The 22,164-nt window shown below is 45.4% G+C and overlaps 2 protein-coding genes across 5 annotated transcripts in view; one reads left to right on the top strand and one right to left on the bottom strand.

Moving 5' to 3' along the window:
- FAM104A (family with sequence similarity 104 member A) overlaps window positions 1-13,418 on the top strand; it is an 18,403-nt gene extending 4,985 nt beyond the window's left edge. For both annotated transcript variants that reach the window (XM_006754596.2, XM_015570653.1), the window contains exons 3-4: window positions 7,976-8,035; window positions 11,070-13,418. In XM_006754596.2, the coding sequence (XP_006754659.2) occupies window positions 7,976-8,035; window positions 11,070-11,309 (300 nt within the window). In that variant the 3' untranslated portion in view covers window positions 11,310-13,418. The remainder of the gene's footprint in view (window positions 1-7,975; window positions 8,036-11,069) is intronic.
- COG1 (component of oligomeric golgi complex 1) lies at window positions 12,297-21,619 on the bottom strand. Of its 3 annotated transcripts, XM_006754599.2 has the most exons (14): window positions 20,497-21,618; window positions 20,172-20,353; window positions 19,886-20,056; window positions 18,873-19,029; window positions 18,125-18,335; window positions 16,947-17,738; window positions 16,296-16,442; window positions 15,662-15,823; window positions 14,740-14,867; window positions 14,165-14,273; window positions 13,674-13,783; window positions 13,518-13,596; window positions 13,026-13,062; window positions 12,398-12,485 (listed from the first exon to the last, which is right to left on the bottom strand). In XM_006754599.2, exons 1-13 carry the CDS (start codon window positions 20,706-20,708, stop codon window positions 13,045-13,047), a joined length of 2,478 nt encoding a protein of 825 aa, XP_006754662.1. In that variant the 5' UTR covers window positions 20,709-21,618; the 3' UTR covers window positions 12,398-12,485; window positions 13,026-13,044. The 3 variants fall into 3 exon arrangements, with proteins under 3 accessions (XP_006754660.1, XP_006754662.1, XP_006754661.1); XM_006754597.2 differs by lacking the exon at window positions 13,026-13,062 and having other exon boundaries at window positions 12,297-12,485; XM_006754598.2 differs by lacking the exon at window positions 12,398-12,485 and having other exon boundaries at window positions 12,928-13,062; window positions 20,497-21,619.
- Window positions 21,620-22,164: the final 545 nt, after the last annotated feature.

Raw genomic sequence — 22,164 nt, 5'->3', positions numbered from 1 at the left:
AAAGAGAGCTCCCAGGGTTCTGGCTTCCTGAGGGTGCTACCTATGCATGCCCGGAGAAGTCCTCGCACGGCTGAGCCAGGGTGCCGAAGGGAAGCTCACATTGAAGTGATGCTGCTATTCAATTAGGTGCCTAACGATTTAGACCAGCGGTTCTCAACCTGTGGGTCGCGACCCCTTTGGGGATTGAACTACCCTTTCACAGGGGTCGCCTAAGGAGTCACATATATAATTACATATTGTTTTTGTGATTAATCACTATGCTTTCATTATGTTCAATTTGTAACAATGAAAATACATCCTGCATTTCAGATATTTACATTACAATTCATAACAGTAGCAAAATTACAGTGATGAAGTAGCAACGAAAATAGTTTTATGGTTGGGGGTCACCACAGCATGAGGAACTGTATTAAAGGGTCGTGGCATTAGGAAGGTTGAGAATCACTGATTTAGACCCTTGACAGGTACCACCTCACAGAATCTCCTCAATGGCAAACATTCCTAAGCCTCAGAACTTCAAGCAGAATTCTGTATATCACAATTCTTGCACAACCAGATAATTTTCATTTTAATTAGTTCTTGATAACAGGACCTGACTTATATCCAGTCTTTGCCAGAAATCCAAAGTAACTCCCCCAGGGTGGGGGTCTGTAACTGTCATGTGGGGAAGACTCACTCAGGAACAACTAACAAAAAGTGTAGCTCGGTCCTTCTACATCAAGCATGTCAAACTCACTGCTTACAGGCCGCATGCCTCATTTATTTGGCCCGTGTTAGCCTTTGAGTTTGACATGCTTGTTCTACATGGAGACATGAGTTTCTATAGCTTTTATCCCTCTTTTGAAGTTTTTCCTATTACACTTTTTCTTCCTTTTTAAAAAATGATGAATAGAAAAGTTATTGACCTTTGTTTGAAGTGGTAATTGGGGAATCTCAGAGATGAAAGAAACCATACTTTAGAGGCTACCGTGAGCATCTGATGATAAAACACTAACACTAATTGAGTCTCTATTTTTCTTTTTCTTTTTTTACTAATGGTAAGGGCCTGGGGGGCAGGGGTGTGCTCCCGGGAGGGAGAGAACCCATTATTCTTTTGAATTATAAGACTATTCCTTAAAAGAGGATGCAGTGATTACTTTCATGGTGTCGGCGTGAATATTTCTTTACTTGTATCTGTATGTAAATTCTGCCATATGATATTCACAGTCGTTTGAAGGTGTAGTAGTAAGTCTAACTGTTTGTATTGGTCTTTTCCCCTGATATCTACATTTTTGATGCCAGAGAACAGGAATGTAAGTTGTTATGTTTAAAAAAAATTAAACATCTCTGATCTCTTATTTTTAGACACACTCCTTAGGATTCATTTTCATTGCTGTTGGTAGAAAATGACCTGCACTCCCTTTCTAAAACCCTTGTATTGGTATGACAGAAGAAAACTGTGTGTTGTTACTCAGCCTGTAGGTTACTATGTCTTGTTCTTACTTGTCCAAAGAAATTCAGTGGTTAAGCAGCTATGTAAATCATCAGGCTGGGGACGGGCTACGTCGTCTTTGTTATAATTTACTCTCAGTGCAGGTACTTCTTATCTGTCATGGTATCTGCACGCACCAGTAGCCCTCTCGGGCAGTGGTCACTTGGACCCTCTGTCTCAGCTGTGCTGGCTGGACCTCTACCAGCGGTCTGAGCGAGTGGCCTGTGGTGCTGTGCTTCTCCAGCGGTGGCATTAACAAGTAATGAGGCCTGCGAACCCAGGGAGAGCTAGAGAAGCAAAAGGCAGGGGAAAGTCTTCAAAGTGGAAAGTTAAGCCCTGAATAATTGAATCGCCACCCCTGGAATAGATCATTATGCTTGTAGCCATAAATAGCAAGCTTGGGGTTATTTGGCTGCTTTTTGACATATATAAAAGGGAAAGCAGTAAAAGGATTCCTTATAAATGGATTATTTTATTAATTTACATGACAAGTTATCTTATTGATGAAAATGTTACTTTTTAATTCTAAGGTAGGGCAGAGGTAAGTTTCCTTAAGACTAACTCAGTTAAGAGAAACCGTTTCCTTTCTTGTTCCTAAAATACTTAAATAATTTTAGAATTCCTTTTAAAAATATATATTTTATTGATTTTTTTACAAAGAGGAAGGGAGAGGGTTAGAGAGTTAGAAACATTGCTGAGAGAGAAATATCGACCAGCTGCCTCCTGCCCACCCCCTACTGGGGATGTGCCTGCAACCAAGGTACATGCCCTTGACTGGAATCGAACCTGGGACCCTTCAAATCTGCAGGCCGACGCTCTATCCTGAGCCAAACCGGTTAGGGCTAGAATTCCTTTTTTCGTGACTTGAAGAACTTTCATTTGGAAGGAAAATTTAATTCTAAGATTTAAAATTCCCAAAAGTTATGTTTTTCTCCTAAATGTAATAATATTGGCAAGCACTGTAAAGTAAGACATGAGGTGTTTTTGTTTTGTTTTTGAGGTGTTTGATTTCTGTTAAACTATTAAACTATGCCACAAGTAAATGGTAATTGCCTGGAAATTGGAGCCAGCTCAGGCCTCTTTCTTCCTACACTCCACGGAGCTAAGGAATGTGCACTGACTTGCCAGATGAGTGACGTAGAAAGAAACTTCCACTCTGCTTGTGCATTTTCTTCCTGCGTTCTGGCAGGTATTATCATTTCCACTTGTCGGATGGAAATGTCGGGGCACAGAAAACCGTAAAGTCACTTGCCCAGAGAAACACAGCTAGCAAGAGGCAGGATCAGTGAGCCTCAGGGCTTGACTGTTGAGCAGCTTGCTCCTCGCCATGGCGTGTGCCATCTCCTGGAAGAGCCGGTGGGGGTTCTGGGAAGCTGTGCTAACTATCCAAGGACAGCAAGGTCCTTGACTTGGCAGATATCATAGAAACAGAAGAATAGCTGGAAAGTGTCCCCAAGTCAATGCTATAACATGGTATTAGCAAGAAACCATTTTTTATTTCTATCTATGTAGAATAAATACAAAGAAGACTTTGGGGTCTAGTATTATTTTGTAGTTGTTTATTTTTTCAAAATGTAATTGGTGTTTGAAGACCTTGAATTTGAACACCAGTGACTTAGATTTAATGACATGTGAGCCTTAGGATGCTCTTTTTAAAATTGAGATATATATTATTACTATAGGAATAAAAATTTTTCTGTAAAGCCATTATGTATGAATCACGTTAGCAGTGGCTAAGTTAGGCTTGTTTTTTCTTGATGAGCAAGAAGTGAAATATTTATCACTTTGTGTCTTCCTCTTGAGTCCTATACAATGGTAGCAACGTTCCCTTGAACAACACGGGTTTGAAATATATGGGTCCATTTATGCGTTCTTTTTTTAAAGTAAATATGTACAGTACTGTAAATGTGTTTTCCTTATAATTTTTTAAATATCCTTTCTTTAGCTTACCCTATAGGATTACAGAATATAATACAGTAGGTCCTTGGGTTACGTCAGAGATCCGCTTCTATGGCGCGATGTAACGCGATTTTCACCATAAGTCGGAACCACCTTCATAAGCACCTACGTCACTCACATGGAGCACATACACTGCAGTAATGAAGTGAAACAGTAAAAAAAAATTAAAAGAAAGATAACAATTCCTGACCTTTACTTGTGGTAAATAAATAATAAAAAACATAAAGCACATGTACATACGTCGAAATGATGGAACTTTTTAAAAAATAAATACTGTAAATGGGAGATGGCAACGTAACCACAAAATGACATATGTCGAGTCTGACGTAACCTGAATCCGACATAACCTGAGGACTGCCTGTATAATGCCTGGCTCGGGCTCCTCCCCGGTTGCCTGCTGCTTCATGCACTACTACATCCCTCAGGGGATGTCGGACTGCCAGTTTTGGCTAGATTCCTGCAGGCTAGGATCAGGCCAAAACCAGCAGTCCGACCTGAGGGCTCCCAGAATACGAGAGGGCGCAGGCCAGCCTGAGGGATGGGCGCCCCCCCCCCCAGTGCACTAATTTCATGCACGAGGCCTCTAGTATAATTTAATATATAATATATATGTTAATCGGCTATTTATGTTATTTGTCTTCAGGTAAACAGTGGGCTATTAGTGGTTAAGTAGTTTTGGGGGAGTCAGAATTTATATGCAGATTTTTAACTGTTCAGGGGGTCAGCACCCCTAACCCTCATGTTCAAGGATCAACTGTATTTGGCAGGCATTGTCCCGAGTAGTTGGTGTCAACTTGGATGTCTCCATTTCCTTCCTGTGTCCCATCTCCCTCTGGGATACGACACACATCCCTTCATTGACATTGCCACGGTCCGCATGCTGGCCTGCTCTCCTGCTTGATGTTCTAGAAAACTTCCCAGTTGGCCCCTGCTCGATCTCCATGACCTCGTTCATCTTAATAGGTCCCTAGCTTCCTCACTCCTAAGTGCAGATCTGAAAACATCTTACATGCTTGGAAACTGTTCCTGCAGACTTGGGGCACCTATAACCTAGCCATGACTCATGTATATTTTGTCTCACTAACGCTTCCTGGAGTGGTGCAGCCAACACCATCTTTCGCCTTTCCTCCCCAGAACACTCCCGATTTTGCTTATTCTCCCATTTTGTCACACCCTCCTTGTAAAAAGATTCTTCCTCCTTCTCTAGGCCCATTCAGACACCATCCATTTTAAGGAGCCTCTCTCCTCGCTCCCTCGTCCACACCTATGCTAGGTTCCTGTCACCTCAGTGGCTGTGTGCTGTCCTTATCAGTGGCTGTATTGTCACCACATTCTTGATGAAGCTCAGTAAATAAATGACCAGGGAGCCCAGTGCACTGCTTCCCGAGCTGGGGCCCTGGCATGTTTTCAAAAGCCTACAGGTGATTCTAAAGTGGACTGCATTCTTCCGGGTCTTATCTGCAGTTACCAGGGTGCACAAGTAGGTTTCATTACTGCCTACGCTAACAGAATCCTCCCCTTTCACACAGTGCTTCGCCACAGGGTTCTTGTGAGCTGCCTTTGTGTATTTAGAAAGAGACTCTCGATCAGAATCTTCATAAACTGAACTTTGTGCTTGTGTACCTGGATTTGCAAGGGTTTTTATTTCACAGATCATGACCTTACTCTCTTTTGATTTGTAATACAAAGTTGTCATTGAAAATAACCTGGTCAGAGTCAGCACTCAGCCCAAATTGAAAAGTCAGAGGAAAGAAATGCGCTTTGTAACCTCGGATTTGGATAAACGGTCTGTAAGGAGCCAGGAGCCTGGGGACAGGGATCCTAGCTGATGAATCTTTCTCAGCCCCCAAGTTTCTGGACTCTTTCAGTGCAGAGCGTGTTCAAGTCTTTCAGAGCAGGAATAGTAACAAGGTACAGACTGTACCAGTTCTCGAGTAGTGCCCCCCGCCCTCCTACCCCAAGGAGTTGATACGAAAAGGTGCCACTCGGTGGGGGAAATACAATTTTTTTTTTCCTATTTCAAGTGTGTGTGTGTATCTTTTTGTTTTTTTAATATATTTAATTGATTTTTTACAGAGAGAAAGGGAGAAGGATAGAGCTAGAAACATGGATGAGAGAGAAACATCGATCAGCTGCCTCCTGCACACCCCCTACTGGGGATGTGCCCGCAACCAAGGTACATGCCCTTGACCAGAATCGAACCTGGGACCCTTCAAGCCTGCTCTCTATCCACTGAGCCAAACGGGTTAGGACGTGTGTTTTTTTATAAGCCGATTTATCTCTGTATATCTTAAAACACTGATAGAGTTAAAATTTGATGTTATGCCTTTAGGGTTAAAAGTAAATGGTCTTGATCCCATCAAGTAGAACACTTTGCTGGCCGAGTGTTAATAAGACCGCTTACAATGACTTTCAAACATTTTTGACCCTGTCCCATAGGAATGTTTTTTTTTATGGCCCAGTACATACCACATATATTTGTGAATAATCGAAAAAAGTGTCACAGTTGCCCTCACCCTGTTGCACTGTTTTCTTTTCTGTGCTGGTTGCTCCCCACCAATGGGTTGCACCATCCATTTGAAAAACACTTGTCAGTCTGTGAGGTACTCGCGAAAGCCTCTTGGAGAGCGAGAAGACTTGAATTGGCAGACAGTAGAGCCAAAGGATCTTGAAAGAGACACATTATTTTTACCTTGGATGACAGGAGTCTATATCTGATACTTCAGGACCCCATCCTGGTTCTATGTGGGCCGTCTCTTATTAGTTTGAAGGTATCATTTCCCTCCTCAATGCAAGTGAATACAAATGAGGCTGTTGTCAAGGTTCTTAAGTCGCTCAGGGAGGCCAACAGTCTTTCTGAAATCCTATGGACAGACTCTATCCATCTATCTATATCAGTGGTTCCCAGCGTGGGGCACATGCCCCACAGGGGGGCAATTTGAGGATGAGTTATTAGTGAATTTTTTGCATTTCTTATGGTTTTAGGGACTTCATATACAGTATATAAATATATAGTGACATTTATGCATTGCAGTTCTCTATTATATGTTTTGAAACTTTATTTGCTAATTTTTTGTATCATTTCATATTATTTTTTAACAATTTCTTAGTAATTTCTTCCTCAGTACTTCAGCTGTCCTTTCGTTGTTTTATTTTTTTCTTTCATGGATGCCATGTTCGTTGGAAGCTTGTTTAGACCAAGCTAATGATCTTTTAGGCTTCCTCCACGTGAACAGGAGTTCACCTTTTGAATAATAAGAAACATGTCACGGGCAGGGGGGTGCCATCAGGATTTTAGAGATGTTCAGGTGGGGCATGGCCAAAAAAAGGTTGGGAACTACTGATCTGTATATTTAAGTCTTAAAATTAACTAAAGACCTCTATTTTGTAGCAATATTCTCACTCATGATCATTTTTCCCACAAAAGAAATCTCTTTTTGTAGAAGCTATAGAATATATAGTAAAAAAAAAAAAAAAATAGAAGGTCCAGATTCTAAATATTTTGGCATATATATCCTTTCAGACTATTTTTAGGATATATGTATATTTACATTAAAGAAAATCATTTTAAAACCAGCTGACATACTATATATACTGTTTTGTAACCTGTAAAAAAGATGTTGAAGGTTTCTATCTTGGTGTGTTTGTGTGTGTGTGTATGTATGTGTATATGTAATTTTTAATAGCTGAATACAATTTCATTGTTATGAATTATAATTCATGTATTGTACTTTATATACATACCAGAGGCCCAGTGCATGGGTTCGTTCAGGACGTGTCCGGCCCGTCTCAGTCCTGATTGGCGGGGCCAGGGAGGGACCGTGGGAGGGCTCCAAGGCATGTCCAGCCCATCTTGCCCAGTCCCAATCAGCTGGACCCCAGCAGCAAGCTAACCTACCGGTCGGAGTGTCTGCCCCCTGGTGGTCAGTGCATGTCATAGTGACTGGTCAAACAGTCAAACTAACATGGACACTTAGCATATTAGGCTTTTATTATATAGGATATTATAAATTAACCAATTTCTCTATTGTTATCCATTTTGGTTGTAGACTTTAGCTGTTTAAACAAGGCCACACTAAACATTTTTTTTAAAATATATTTTTATTAATTTCAAAGAGGAAGGGAGAGGGAGAGACGGATAGAAACATCAATGATGAGAGAGAATTATTGATTGGCTGCCCCCTGCATGCCCTACACCGGGGATCGAACCCGCGATCTGGGCATGTGCTCTGACCTGGAATTGAGCTGTGACCTCCTGGTTCATGGGTCGATGCTCAACCACTGAGCCATGCAGGCCAGGCACACTAAACATTTTTATATGTGTCTTTATAAAGTTACGTTACAAAAATTTTTAAATGGACTAGGAATTGCTAGTGTATTTGTGTCCCTCTCCCCCCTTTTAATGGTCATTTCTAACCTGTTTAAAGAACTTTTACCTTTTCTCAGAATAGTGTCACCTTTGCTGTTAAGTTGTGAAATAAATATAATTTGAAACAGAAACTTGACTTACTAGAAACTGATTCTAGTTCTTGCCTTAATTTTCAGACACTACCTGTAACGAAAAACAAAGAAAACAGACTAAGAGGAAACAAAGTTTTCTGCGCGGTGGGTTTCTTACCTAGTGTAGTACCTTACCTGCTTGTTAAATATTCATGGCCTTGTGAGGTGTACCAGCGGCAATTCTAGGTTGTTACACTCTAGGTCAGGAGAGGCTGCTATGGAAAGCACGTTTGTTTGTTTTTTATTATTATTTAAATTGGCTTTGACTTCTTAAGTCTTCAAGTAAATGTAATTGTTGCTGTTAACACTGCCATCTGATGCCACTCAGCCCATTTATGTTTTCATGAATTTTTTTTAATTGTGGAAAGAAAGCTAGGCTGTCTCCTACTACCTATAGGCAATAGGATATGTGACCTATGCTCAGTAGCTCCAGGTGACCCATGGACCATGACAGCTCTTGGTTTAAGCCTTATCAATGATGGATGCATTTGGTGAACATGCTTTCTTTGCTGTTTCAGGCATGTTTATATACAGGTATATTTTTAAGTACAGTGGGGCCTTGACTTACAAATGTCCCGACTAACGAGTTTTTTGAGATACCAGCTGTCTCTCAGCCAATTTTTTGCTTTGAGTTGACAGAGTAATTTGAGTTAACGAGCTCCTTAACGAGCTCCACTGTAGTAGAATCAAAGTTACTTAGACCTCAACCCAATGTCCCTTCATCAGTTACAACTGTAATTTCTCTAAAAGGGCACATGTGATTCTTATGTACCCATGTGGATTATAATATACCAGAGGCCCGATTATAATATACTAGTAGGCCTTCCTTTTTCTGGCTGCCAGCACCAGCTTCCTTCTGGCACCCAGGAGCCGGGCTTCCCTCCGGTCACAGGCAGGCATCTGGGACCCGGGCTTTCCTCGCAGCCTCAGCTTCATCCAGAAGATCCTCCGAATGATGTCCGGAAGGACGTCCGGTCTAATTAGCATATTACACTTTTATTATTATATATGTATTGTTAGGTGTAACTTCTGGTATTTTAAAAATCACTTTCAAAGTATCTATCTTGAAACAACATTTTTATACATTTATTTTGGTAATGTAAAATATGTAATAACCACATTGCAAAAAATTCATAGTAAAGGGTTGAAAAAATAAGATCTGTAAACCCTCTCTCTAATTTTAACATTAGTACTATGAGCTATTTCTTTCCAGGCTTTTTTCTTGTGTGTAGATTTTACATTGTTGTAAGCAGACATTTCAAAACCAGTATCTTTAAGGGAATATAAATTTAGATGTATCAAAAAGCTAATGAGGAAAAATTTTATACCAATTCATTAATTACTAGAATTCTAACTTTCTCATGTATTATTCCTTTTAGTACAATATTGTTTTTGAGTTGTAAATAGAGGAGTGCTAATTAAATGATTGCCATTATCATTTGTTAGAAATGCAGTATTTAAATTGTGTAATACCGTAGTTCTGAAGGATCCTTACCATTGCCTTCTCTTTTGAGACCCCTACTAGTGGAAGAAAGGAGATTTCTGAGTGACTCTTGTTAGGGATCTCTGAGTACCTTCTTCAGGATGACTTAGACACCCAGTCGTGTTAGTTACATTAAAATATTAGACAGGTTTGTGCACATGCACATATACACACATCGAACTGCAAAAATGCTAATATCACTTTACAAGAAGTATATTAAAATCTCAGGGTGTGTTCTGCATTCAGAGAACACCATTCGCGTCCTTGAGATAACCACAAATTGTCACAGGTTTTTATTTTTTATTCTTACTTGTTCCCAGAAGCCATTTTATCTGTTATGAGGATACCTTTTTTACACTCTGTACCAATGAGTGATATTTACTCTTAGAGTAGGGTGGGGAACCTTTTTCTGTCAACGGCCATTTGGATTTTTATAACATCATTTGAGGGCCATACAGAATTCGCCTGCTACATTTGTTCAAACATTTCATTAACTCACCTCTAATGCCGTGGCAGGGCCAAGACCGAATGACTTCCCAGGCCTTATTTGGCCTCCAGGCTGGGCATTCCCCACCCCTGCCTTACAGGCTGAGAACTTGTTCCCTTGACTATTAGAAATTATTGGAATGAATGATGAGATAGAGAAGACATGTAAAGGAGTTAAGATGCAGTTGAAGGGATTTGCGGTAGAAAGCCTGTGCTTCAATCTGGACCCTGCCACTTAGGGATCTGTAATGGGGACAGTAATCCCACTTGACATTACAGGGTAGCTGTGATAGAATGTCTTAGGTCTGTGGTTGGCAAACTGCGGCTCGCGCGCCACATGCGGCTTTTTGGCCCCTTGAGTGTGGCTCTTCCTAAGCCTTAGGAGTGCCCTAATTAAGTTAATAATAATGTACCTACCTATATAGTTTAACTTTAAAAAATTTGGCTCTCAAAAGAAATTCCAATTGTTGTACTGTTGATATTTGGCTCTGTTGACTAATGAGTTTGCTGACCACTGTTTTAGGTGAACGTAACTTCTAAATTGTAAAGCCCAGTATATGTTATTGTTACTATTAATCCTCACCCAAGGATATTTTTTTCTATTAATTTTTTTAGAGAGAGTGGAAGGGAGGGAGAGACAGAGACACACACACACACACACACATTGATTGGTTGTCTCCCCTATGCACCCGGACTGGGGCCTGGGATCAAGCCTAAAACCAAGGTATGTGTCCTTGAACAGAATCAAACCTGTGACCTTTGGGCCGATGCTCTAACCACAGCCAAACTAGCTAGGGCAAGCCCAGTATATATATTTTTTTCGCCCATTGCATCTTTTAAAAATATATATTTTTTATTGATTTCAGAGAGATAGGGAAAGGGAGAGTGAGAAACATCAATGATGAATCATGGTTATTTGCCTCCTGCATGCACCCTACTGGGGATTGAGCCTGCAACCCAGGCATGTGCTCTGACTGGGAATCGAACTGTGACCTCCTGGTCCATAGGTTGACACTCAACTACTGAGCCACACCAGCTGGGCTAGCTCAGTATATGTTTTGATGCTAGTACTTCTCAGACTAGGTAGGAAGAATATTCTTAAGTTAAACCACAGTAAGGGTCTTAAGAAACAAGTAGCCTAGTTGTGAAACTGTTCCTTTTTCTTTCCAGTCTTCAAGCAGTGACAGTGGCGGGAGCAGCAGCAGCAGCAGCAGCAGCATCAACAGCCCGGACAGGGCCAGTGGGCCAGAAAGTAGCTTGAACCACATCGTCACCGGGTCCAGCCCCAACACCCCTCAGCCCGCACCTGAGCAGTCTGCACTATGCCAAGGCCTTTACTTCCACATCAACCAGACCCTGAAGGAGGCCCACTTTCATAGCCTACAGCACCGAGGCCGGCCTCCAACATGATGGGCTGGTGGTTTCTTGCCTTCTGTGAAGGGACAGCGCTGTGCAGATTTGATATTTCATCTTACGATGTTTTAAAAAATTGCACAAAAAATGCCTGTTGGCTTTCCACTCTATATTTGAAATAACAGGTTAACAGGCAGTTGTTTACTTGTGGTTTTGCTGCACTATTGCAATTTTAAAGGGGCTTTGAAGCAATTTTTTATAGGATTCTTTTGAGGGTGGGTATCAAATCCATGTCAAGGTAATGGTATGAGGAAATCTCATCTGCGTGTTGAGTCCATAGTTTGTCCAATTCAGATTGATTTCCAAATCTGTCAATTAGAAATTCTACTTTATGTAAAAAGGCCTTTTAAAAATGCGGGATCTTCAATTTTTTAAATTCAATAAACTAGTAAAGAGTATGTAGTTTCCATGAAGAAACATACGTTTTTTCCAAAATATAGACCTTGATCAGTCTTGCACTGAAATTGCCATACTACCTCTTAGTATGTAGCTGTGCGGTTGGAAATGCTCTCCTTTGTAACAGAGTCAGTCCAGGTGAGGCTGTGTATGCGAAGCACCCTCCCCAGTGACTGTCTCCTCTCTGTTGTGTATTTGTATTTCCAAGAGAATGTCTTTCAGGTTCTTGTATATGCAGATAATTGTCACCTTATTGCTCAGAGCCTACATCTCCGATTGGGTAGAAAACATTGCAGTTCCGACAGTCAAGAAATATGTAATGATTTTTTGTCTTACATACTTGTTCTCTCGGCAGCTTACGTGATCTCACTGATAATTCTACCCTGTAGTGTCGAGAATTGCAGCGTTGTTGAATGCTGACAGTGTAAGCTATTGGAACTGATGTCTGAAGTCACAGGGCTGTGAGTCTGTTGGCCAAGGATTCCCTTTAGAATTGAAGTGACCCCATTAACAGTAACTAGGGGCTGCATTCCACCAGTGAGACTGGACAGACTAGTGTGGCTTAGAAACAGATGAGCAGAGGCACCGTTAGTAGAAATGATGCAGTAGTATTTATTTAGAGAGTGATGGCCATGTCCCATGTTACTTAGTCATACTAGAGAGCCAACCAAGTTTGAATAAGGAAGGCGTAGCGTCTTCGTCCTCACTGACAAACTGTCTGAATAAGGAGCCGGGATGCGTCGGGTCGTCTGCTCGGGAGAGTGCCGGGGGGACAACCTGCCATGGCATGGAGAGGAAAGTGCCTTAGAGTCCACCCAGATCCTCCTGCCTGCTCACCCTCCGCCCCGCCCCGCCCCACCCCTCCCCACTCGGAGTGCACACAGCACACAGACCTGAGAAGCACGGGCAGCTCTAGTTCAGGGGACTGAAGAGGACATGGGACGACTAAACTTTGCAGATGGAACTACTGTAGGAAAGGGTAAATCTACACCTTTCCGTGGTGGTTCCTCTACTATGGACAGAATGTAAAGGTCAGTTACTTGAAGTAGGAATTTAGAATTGGGGAGGGAAGTTACTGCACAGGCCACTGCTTACGGAGTAGATGGTTTGTGCAAGAATTTTTTTTTACTACCATCTCTCAAGTTTTAAAACCAGATGTTTGACAAGGATTTTGGATCTTAATGGGTTTGTGGCAGGGAATGTGGAAAGGATTCATTGCTATTGTTTTGTCTAGCAATAAAGTAAACAACTAAATGCTATAAGAAGCCAGCATTTGAGCTCTCAAACACACATGTATACAACACAATGCAGAAATACCCAGGACTCCTCCTGCAGGCTAATGGATGGCAACCTCCTGAAACAAAACGTGTATTAACAAGAAAATGTAAAACTCAAGAAGGCAAATTTCCTTTTTATTTACCACCCAAGTAAAAGAAATGGAAGATGAAACCATCACCAAAACCAACCTTTTCTTCCCAAACAAGTATAACGATAGTGCTGGGTTAGCAGTTCACTCTCTTATCCTACAAAACCCAAGAACAACCTCTTTCCTGTCCTGCAGATCTCCAGCCTCGGCAGCCTGAGATCTGTTTCTATATGAGGCTACTTGATAGTGTAAATGAGCACCTTTTAAACCTCTCAGCTCAAGCTAGTAAAACCTGTACTTCTATATTGCGCCGCCATTAAAAGCAGCATTAGTGCATTTTGTCATCCAGTTCTTTATCGATTCTTTAAGGGGAGCCGATTGGGTGGTTTGGTGGGAAATGGGACAGGATCCATAGGGATGAACCTTTTGATTTCTGCACTAACCTGGGCTTTGGATTCGATGCTTCTGCTGGTTGATTTGGCCTTTCGAGTGCTTGTCATGCTGAGTGGAAGAAGTCCAAACCTCCAAGACAAGATGAAGGCATTTCAGTGGCATGAACAGGAAGCTGGGGGCCAGCAGAAGCCTGGTGGGATCGTTACCTGATCTGGCTCGATGCCAGCGGCAGTATGTTATGGGGTTCTTGCGAGTTGAATGTGCTGCTCCTGGGGGTGAACTGATTCTCTGTACCAGTAACCAGTCCAAATAGAACCTGATAGACAAGAAGGGGGTACAGAAACACGGTGGGTTTATTGGCCAGTTTAAGCTGCTTCTGTCAGTAATCAGTCACTTTGTGATCACCATCATTTTGGGGAATGTTCTTTTCAGTGTGTGAATGCTTAAAAATTACCACCTGTCAGAGTCTCAGTCACATGGCTCTTTTATTCCTTTCTGAGGCCTGGATAAAACCTGAATAATCCTTATCTACCGTGAATGGGGTCAGATCTCAGCAGTGAGATCTTACCTAATCCTCTTTCAGTCTTCATAACTCACCTCAGCTTGCGTCCTGCCCCGCCCCACACCCTCCTCCCCAGCACTGCCTCCAGGAGCGATAGCACTAGAGCGGGTTTATCTTTCACAGGGACTGGCTTACAGAAGTTCGCTGCACCAGGCGTGTGAGGTTGCTGTTGAGGTGTGGTGTGAACACATCCAGGTCAAAGGGATCAATGAGTGCTTCCAAGTAGTCAGTCACTTTCTCAATTCTGAAAAAAAGGATAAGGATTAGGATGATGAGTCTCGTTTTTAGGACAAAAACCCATTTTCTGGTACTTGAATGCTATGGAAATCCTGGAGCTGGATTTATTCTTAATTGCTGGCTCAGCATCACTTGTTACTAATTGTTGTGCTTAATAATCCTCAAGAGTTTTGAGCTGATGGGATGTCTAAGTCAAGTCCATTTTTCCCATGCTGTGTTTAGGGAGGGCACTGGAGGCTCCAATTATACCCAGCAGTTGGTAGGCTGACTGGAGAAGAGGAATGAGATCCTACTTACTCCGCCTGGAGGTGGAATGTATCCAGCAGCTGGTCAGTATTTATCTTGCTGGCAACAGGAGCTTCCTGTCTAAAACGAGCACAGCTACTGTGCAGCACGGCTGGCTGGTGGCTCCCCGGGAAAGGGGCTTCTTGCATTGGGCAGAGGCTGTATTGGGAGAGCTGGGGTGAGGCTACCTGGAGTCATGTTTGCTGCGGCCACTTTTCACCTCTTCACCCTTGGCTGTGAGCACAGTGCTGAGGTACCGCAGGTCGTAAAGCAGCTGCAGCGCCCGGTTCTGGGTCATTGGAAATGCACCTTCTCTCTGCAAACGAATGCCCCGCCCATTAAAGGAGATGACTTCTATGCACATAATAAACAGCGTCACGGGTTGGTTGAGTCCCAGCTTATTTCAGAAGCAGATGTTTTTTCCATTCATACCACTTTAATCTCACAACAAAACAAGTTAGAAACTTGGTCTTAAAACCCAACCGCAGGGAGGACCCAGCCCTTATGAAAGGTCTCAGGTGCTGGAGATGGTCATTTTAAAGGGAAAACGCCCCTTGCATGAAGGAGAGGCCTTGTGAGCAAGCTCAGGAGAGAAGGCTTACCTGAGTTCTTCCCAAATTGGGAGGTGGGCCTGTCTTAAAATGTTACTAATGAAGTGGGAATATGCCACGAGGGCAGAATGCTTCCCAGACCATGGGGGAGAGGGGAGGGGGGGGGCAGGGACTCTTAAATACCTCGTGTGCCACGGCTGTGCTCTGTCATCCTCCCAACTTCCTCCCAGCCCCAGAGAAGTTTAGTTTAAGAGGCCACATTTGATCCTGAGGAAACTGAGACGTAAATGATTCGCCCCAAACCCCGGTGTGTGACCGTGCCTGGTCAGGAGGGGTCTTTGTTACTCTGAGGCCTTCCTCCTCCCACTGTACTGACTGCCTTTTTATGAAGACCTGCCTGACCCCTGAGGACGGTGTAATTAAACTCGCAGCCACTACGAACTCGATAGCCTGGGCTCAGCGACCCTCAGCACCCAGAGTCCTTGCTGTGCGCTGCCCAGAGCCCAGAGAAAGCTAAGGTTTATTTCATTGTTTAATGGAGAAAACTTCAAACACCTACCTTCATCTCTTTTCCTTCTGAGAGTTTCTCATAGGCAGCTACTACTTGAGCCACACAGTTTTTCAGCATCTCCTGCAGCGTCACCTTGGGCAAGGCATGGCCTCCAACCCGATTAATTTCCTGGCACAAGCCGAACAGGAAGGACTGCACATACCAGGACGGCTGGAAGAACAAAGGAGCACCGAGTCGCCAACTTGCACCGATTAAATGAGGCGCAGTAAATATGGGTCCATCTTGCATCGATTAAATGAGACGCAGTAAATACAGGTCCATCTATCCTGGCTTCACACCAAGACCTTGACCTCTCCAATCAGCCCCTCTCACAGCCCAGCTAACAGATCCGAGTGACACTGGCTGTCATTCCCTCAGTGGCACCTTTTTACGCTGCTGTTTTCACTAAAGGGTAAGTGGTTCTCTAATGAGCAGAGCCCGGGCTACAAAAGGGAAGAATCATAACGGACTCTGGAGCAGTCTATCTACTTGGCCCCATGGCCACTGGCCTCCCCCACCCCCAGAGAAAGTTGCAACTATTACTTGCAGCTCACCCTCAGCAGCTGACCATTAGTGATTTTCTAAGCTCTGTCCTTTCCTCAGAGCAGGTCTCAGTCCGGCTCCGACAGGGGCCCTGGCTTACCTGGACAGGGAGTCGGATCTTGGATGTGATGCTGCTGCCAGACTCCGCTTCCTCCTGAATTTCCAGTTCATCCCAGCTGGTGGCCGTGGCCAGGACTGAGCCAGCATCATCTAAAAGTAATGACTGGGCAAATCCATGAGCTAACACCTGGTGATAAAAGGCAGATGCCCAGAGAGGCCACTCAGATCCTGCAGAGTTTGTTTCAGACTCTAGAGCTTCTGCTGCTTAGGTCACGTGGGGTGGCAGGTGGCAAACGTCACTCTTCTCTTGGCTAATTATTGGTATCGGCAAAGGGAATGTTGTTGCTAACTACTCTGAGAGTGTCAGCTCTTAAGACAACAGCAGAGACTATAGAGAACATATTTAGGGTGCAGAGCAGGAAATATAGATCCTTATCCAGAGAGAGGGTCTTTCTCATTAGATGGAAGGGAAAAACCACCAGGGTTTCTGTTTAAGTCCAGACAGAAATGAATGGAAGAGGTTTGACATTTGCTCTGTGTGGCAGAGAAAAGTGAAGTAAGTAACTGTATGGAATACGAATTGTTATTCCCTTTCTGTTAAAAGATCAAGGTTGGCAAGACTGGATTATAGTGAAAGGGAGACGGTGAGGATGAGGGGGGAGTGAGACATGTGCGTGGCCTCGCTACTCACTTGCACCACCGCTGAGCTCCAGACCCGGTAGCTCATCACACTCTGCTGCAGGAGGAGCTCCTTAACTTCCTGCCACTGGGCCTGCGTAGGTAGGACTTTCTCCGTTTTCCCCTTTCCTTGTTTTTTCAGAGCCCTGGAATCCCTGGCTGGTTTCTCAGAGCTCCCAGACTTTCCCAGGATGCACTGCTTCAGGTGAGGACACAGTTCTCCCAGGGACTGGCAGAGCCTGGCCATGAAAAGGACCGCATGCAGCTTGTCACGGCCCAGGGCACTCTGCGGGCCTCGCACAGCTTCCTCGATGCTCTGCAGCTCTGCCCGGACGCAGTCCGTGATGTGCTTGATGCAGGCCACCGAGTGAGTCCGCAGCATCTCCTGCACAGTCCCGGCGTCTGCGTACCTGTCAAAGGCACAGTTCTTGGCTTGCAGGGGGGTGACCTCCTTGGGCAGTGACGAGTCGTCAGAGGGAAGGTAAGCCAGGAGGTCATCCAGTTTCACCTTCAGTTTAGCATCTAGAGCAGCGCAGAAGTTCTGCACACAAGGGCTGACAGCTTGAGCTTTCATGGAGAGCCCACTGCCGCCAAACGGGCCCCGGCTCGCCACGCTGACCCAGGCGGCATCGGGAGGCAGGTCACCGGGACTCTCGGACCACAGGAAGAGAGACATGTTGTGCTCAAAGTGGATGTGCTTGTTGGAAGCGGACTTGCTGGTGCTGCTCTCGAGCTCCTGCAAGGCGGAGGTGAGGAGCTGCCTGGAGCTCATGGAGATGGAGTCAAAGCCCTCTTTTGTCAGCGTCTAAAACAGAATGAGAAAAGCAATTCCTTTCAGAAATCTCAAAACAAGAGGACCACGTGGCAGTCCATCCAGTGTTCCGAATGTTCTCCACCAGCCTCAGATGACATGACGCTGGCAGAGGACAAAGTCATCGCTGATGGACACAGGCACGTTCCCGACCGCCTGACAGAGGCCTGGGCTCTTCCAGCACCGAGTTGGGATCTCTGTGCAGATCCAGAAGAGACTCCCCTTCCCCCCCGGAAGGCATGCTGGGACTCCCTGGGGTAAGTCCACAGGGAAAGAACACACTGAGGACACGTCAGGACTCAACCCAGACAGTCACAGATCACACTAGGACTGGCTTAAACCGACTGCCCACGGGACTGCCACAGGACTGCCCACGGTACCTGTAATCGGTCAAGGAACAGCTGCTGCATCAAATCCTCCCACAACGAGAGGGGCTTCTCCAGAAGCCGCCGGCACACCACGTCCCAGCTGCGGCTGGTGGACTCGTTGGTCAGTAGTTCCCACACGGCATCCCGGATCCCCGCCAGGCCTTTCATGCTCTTCACGAACATGAGCAGGCCGGTGATCCCGTTTTTAATGTCTTCCTTGCACCTGCAACACAATCATTTTCCTTAGGCCTCATTGGATTCGTGATTCCACACCTTTATTAAGAGCAAGAGCAGGCCTCCATTTGAAAACCTCCAATTACATAAATGTACTTCTCTCAGAGCAGTTACAAATACACATGAACACAGCGTTTCGGGCTGGATGGGGGGAGAGCCTGTGGCCCTTTCACCAGGCCTACCCTTGCTTCTCTGAGGCATCTGGAAGGAAGTCGAGAGCCCTACAGAGTGTCTTCAAAAACTAAATAAAAGTTTAGGGTGACAGGACTCTTACATAAAGAGAATTTAAAATCCTCTACGTAGTCTTTTGAAAGACAGATTCCTTCTTGGTTCCCCACAGTAGGGGGTATCCTTCCATGAAGCTGGCGACAGGTGGCTGAGTGAGGTGCCGACATGACCTAGTGAGCGGTGTGCAGAGCATCATCCAGGAGGTCAGGCTGGTCCCTCACTCATCACTGGCCCTATGGCCACACACGAGGCTGCCAGGGTGGTGCCCGCCGGCCTCGGGAAAGCTCTGGCTACTCACATGTGGATCCACTTCTGCAGCGTGTCGGTTAGGTACTCCTGGCTGATGGGATGTGCGAGGGTCCGCAGAGCCGGCCGGAACTCGACAATGGATGCCGGCAGGTGCTTGAACCAGCTGCAGAGCTTCATCTCTTCTTGGAGAACGCCGATGCCCTTTTCTAAAGAGAAGGCCAAGTGAGAAGGAACCGGGCCATCCTCTGAACAGCATATTAAAAAAATGGATCTACAAGGAATTTCCACAGACTATCTAGTCTTCCTCTGGGCAGGGCAGACTGGAGCCCTGGCAAAGGCGGGGAAAGGGAAGTACAGTATATGTCCAGGGCTTCCGTCATCAGGGAGCTGGCAGCTTCCCTCCAACTCCGGTCATCCTATTGGCTGAGAAGGCAAGGAAAGCGAGGAATGGAATGGGGAAGAGAGAGAAGTACTGGGTGCTGTGCAGCCCTCGACATTTGCAAAGTAGAACTTAAGTTGTCTAAAAGGTATGTTTACTCTTTCTCACCATCCTCCAACCTCCCTTGAAGATCTGAGGGAAGAAATGATGGCCACTCATCCTGATCAGTGAGTTGCAGCTCTTCAGAGGTGACCGCTCCCTCCAGCAGGGCATAGGCCCACGCTGTGCAACTCTGGGAGGCCCACTCATGCCTCAGGGCCTTTGCACATCCTCTTCCCTTTGTCTGGCACTCTTTTCCTTGCCTTCTTCACCTAAGTCTTATTCAGCTTTTAGGTTTCAGTTTAAATATCACTTCTCCAGTGCAAGTAACATTGGTGAGGTCCCTCATGTCAGTGCTCCCAAGCCAACTTGTACTTCACATCCAATACTGATATGAAACAGGTATGTGTGTATTTGGGTTCAAAATCTGCCTCTACCACTAGACTGTTACCTTTACAAAGGTGGGTTCCATATTTGTCCAGCTCACTGCTGTATCCCCAGAGCCTAGCATAGTAGATGGCAGATGCTCAATAAACATCATTTGAATGAACCAGAAGATAAAGAAAGGTTGGCTACGAGCTTACCAGTAGGATGCTGGCCTGTGATGGTCTCCAGAGTTGAGAAGAGCAAGCCACATGGCAGGGATGGGTCTGGCAGCAGCCCTTCCGGTAAAGTGTAGAAAAGAGCATGCGCTTGGTTCAAAGTGGTGGCCAGCAACTCCACTAATGAGCAAATCTGAGCCTTGACCCCAGCACCTACGAGAAGAAACCATCCTCTTCAACACTCTCCTTTAGTCGAGTGAGTAACAGAAAATGCTCTGGATGCTTCAGTCTCCCTCAGCTCATCCTTCCCCATTCCCGTGGTACCCACCGTGGTGCGGCTGGTTGAGAAGCTTCTGAATAGCTGCCTTTCTGGCCAACAGGAAGTCTGCCAGGGCTTGGCGAGGAGAACTCTCCTCTAGGAGCATTATAGAGCACAGGGCCTCTGCCACTGCTTGGTCCGACGCAGCCTGGCATTTGAGCAGCATCTTGCTTTCATGCAGAATGGTTGACCTAGAAAGATGACAAAGGTCACCAGTGAACTTTACACATCTTGAGACAAGAGCCTCGGTGCCCCAGGAAAGAAGACGTCCTCCACAAAGCTGTAGCGGTGAAGCGCAGCCCGCACCAGAGATCTTCATGCTGGACCCACCTACCGGAAGTGGCTGGCCGCTGCCACCTGCCGGATGAGTATGGGGAAGCGGGAGAGGACAGGGCTGTATCGGGAGCCGGAAGAATCCAGCTGGAGCAGGCTGTGCAGGTGGCAGCAGAGCAGGTACAGCTGTGCGGCGTGGAGGTACTGGGAGGCTTCCATCGAGCTCCAGATCTTCTCAGGGATTTCTAAGAGGAGCTTGATCTGGGCAGCCATGCTGTAGAACTTCTCCCGGGCCGGCTGTGGCTACAGGGAAAGGCACAGGGTCAGAGGAACAAATGAAAGCAGGGGCGGTGTTCTGCAGGCTGCAGTGTGGGGGCACTTTAGGGTTCACAGCTTTCAACGAGCTTGATGCAGCGCCCTTCAGCAAGGCATCAAAGCGCAGTGCGGTGGAATCCTGGAGTGGGGAGTGCTGTGCAACCCCACCGGTTTCTCCTGCCTGTGGCGTGCCACCTTGCTCAGGCCCAGGGAGAGGCACACTGACTCTGGTCATCTCACAGTCTGGTTACCACTGCTCCCGTGATGTCTCAACAGCACGGAGCCCTATGGACCCCTCTAGAGTGCACTTCTCCTTCCCTTTTCAGGTGTTCAGCCTTCCTACACCTCCTGCTTCTTCAAGTGCATCATGGACTTCCTAGCTGGCTGTTCTAGTCACCAGCCCTCCACCCAATCTTCACTTGTCTCGGTCCTCGTGCCTCCACTCCTGTCAGTCTTGTCCTTTTACTTCAGCAGACTCTTCCCTCAAGCATCACCTCTAAGCAGACCACTACTGCCACGTCTTTATCTTTAGTCCTCTCACTCCTCTGAAGCTCAGTCCAGCCTTTTGTGCTGCTGCCTGGTATGTGTCACCACCCTTCCATTGTCAGCATCCTTAAAACTACATTCATCTCCCTAACAACCATCTTGGCCATCTCCTTATCTATCTTAGCACACATCACACTCTACTGTTAACTTCCCAGGAAGTTCATGTCCTTCTAATGGGCTCTCTTGATATCTTGACCATGGAAGTTTCTGTTACACTTCCACAACTCTAATGCAGGTCATCATCATGTCACCTCACACGCAGATTAACCGAAAAACATTTAGCCTGTGCTGTGTCCATTCACTACTCCCCCAATCTAACCTTTTCCTTTGCTGTCAAGTTTACCTTCTTCAGCAGCTACTTAGACATTATCTTTGCTTGGTTCTAAAGGCTCCTCACTGCTTCGTATCAGCCTGGTGGTCAAGGGTTCCCATCCTCCACTACTTTCTTCCAGGGGCCCTGGAGTCCGTTGGTTTGCACGTGTGGGGCAGAGGGGTGATTTCATCTCCCAGGGAACATCTGGCAGTATCTGGAGACATCTGTGATGATCACAGTGGGGGAGAGGGAGGGTGCTACCGGCATCTAACAGATGGAGGTCAGGAATGCTTCCACACATCCACAGGACAGCCACTCCCACAAAGAATGACCCGGCCCCAAATGTCAACAGCACAAGGGTGAGGAACCCTGCTTTCATTCAATTCATTAGCAGCTTTAATTGTCTTTATATATTTCAGACCCACAGTCCCAGCCTCCTCTGTCCTTAAGGCCCCTCTTTGCTGAGGAGGAAGGACGAGTCTGAAACGACTTCCTTTTGAATTCTTATGGTAAATGTGCACCATTATTTTGGGAACCGATCACCATATGCTAAAA

Source organism: Myotis davidii, unplaced genomic scaffold (assembly GCF_000327345.1).
Source record: "Myotis davidii unplaced genomic scaffold, ASM32734v1 scaffold172, whole genome shotgun sequence".
Lineage (NCBI taxonomy): Eukaryota > Metazoa > Chordata > Mammalia > Chiroptera > Vespertilionidae > Myotis > Myotis davidii.
This window is presented reverse-complemented; position numbering and strand designations above follow the sequence as displayed.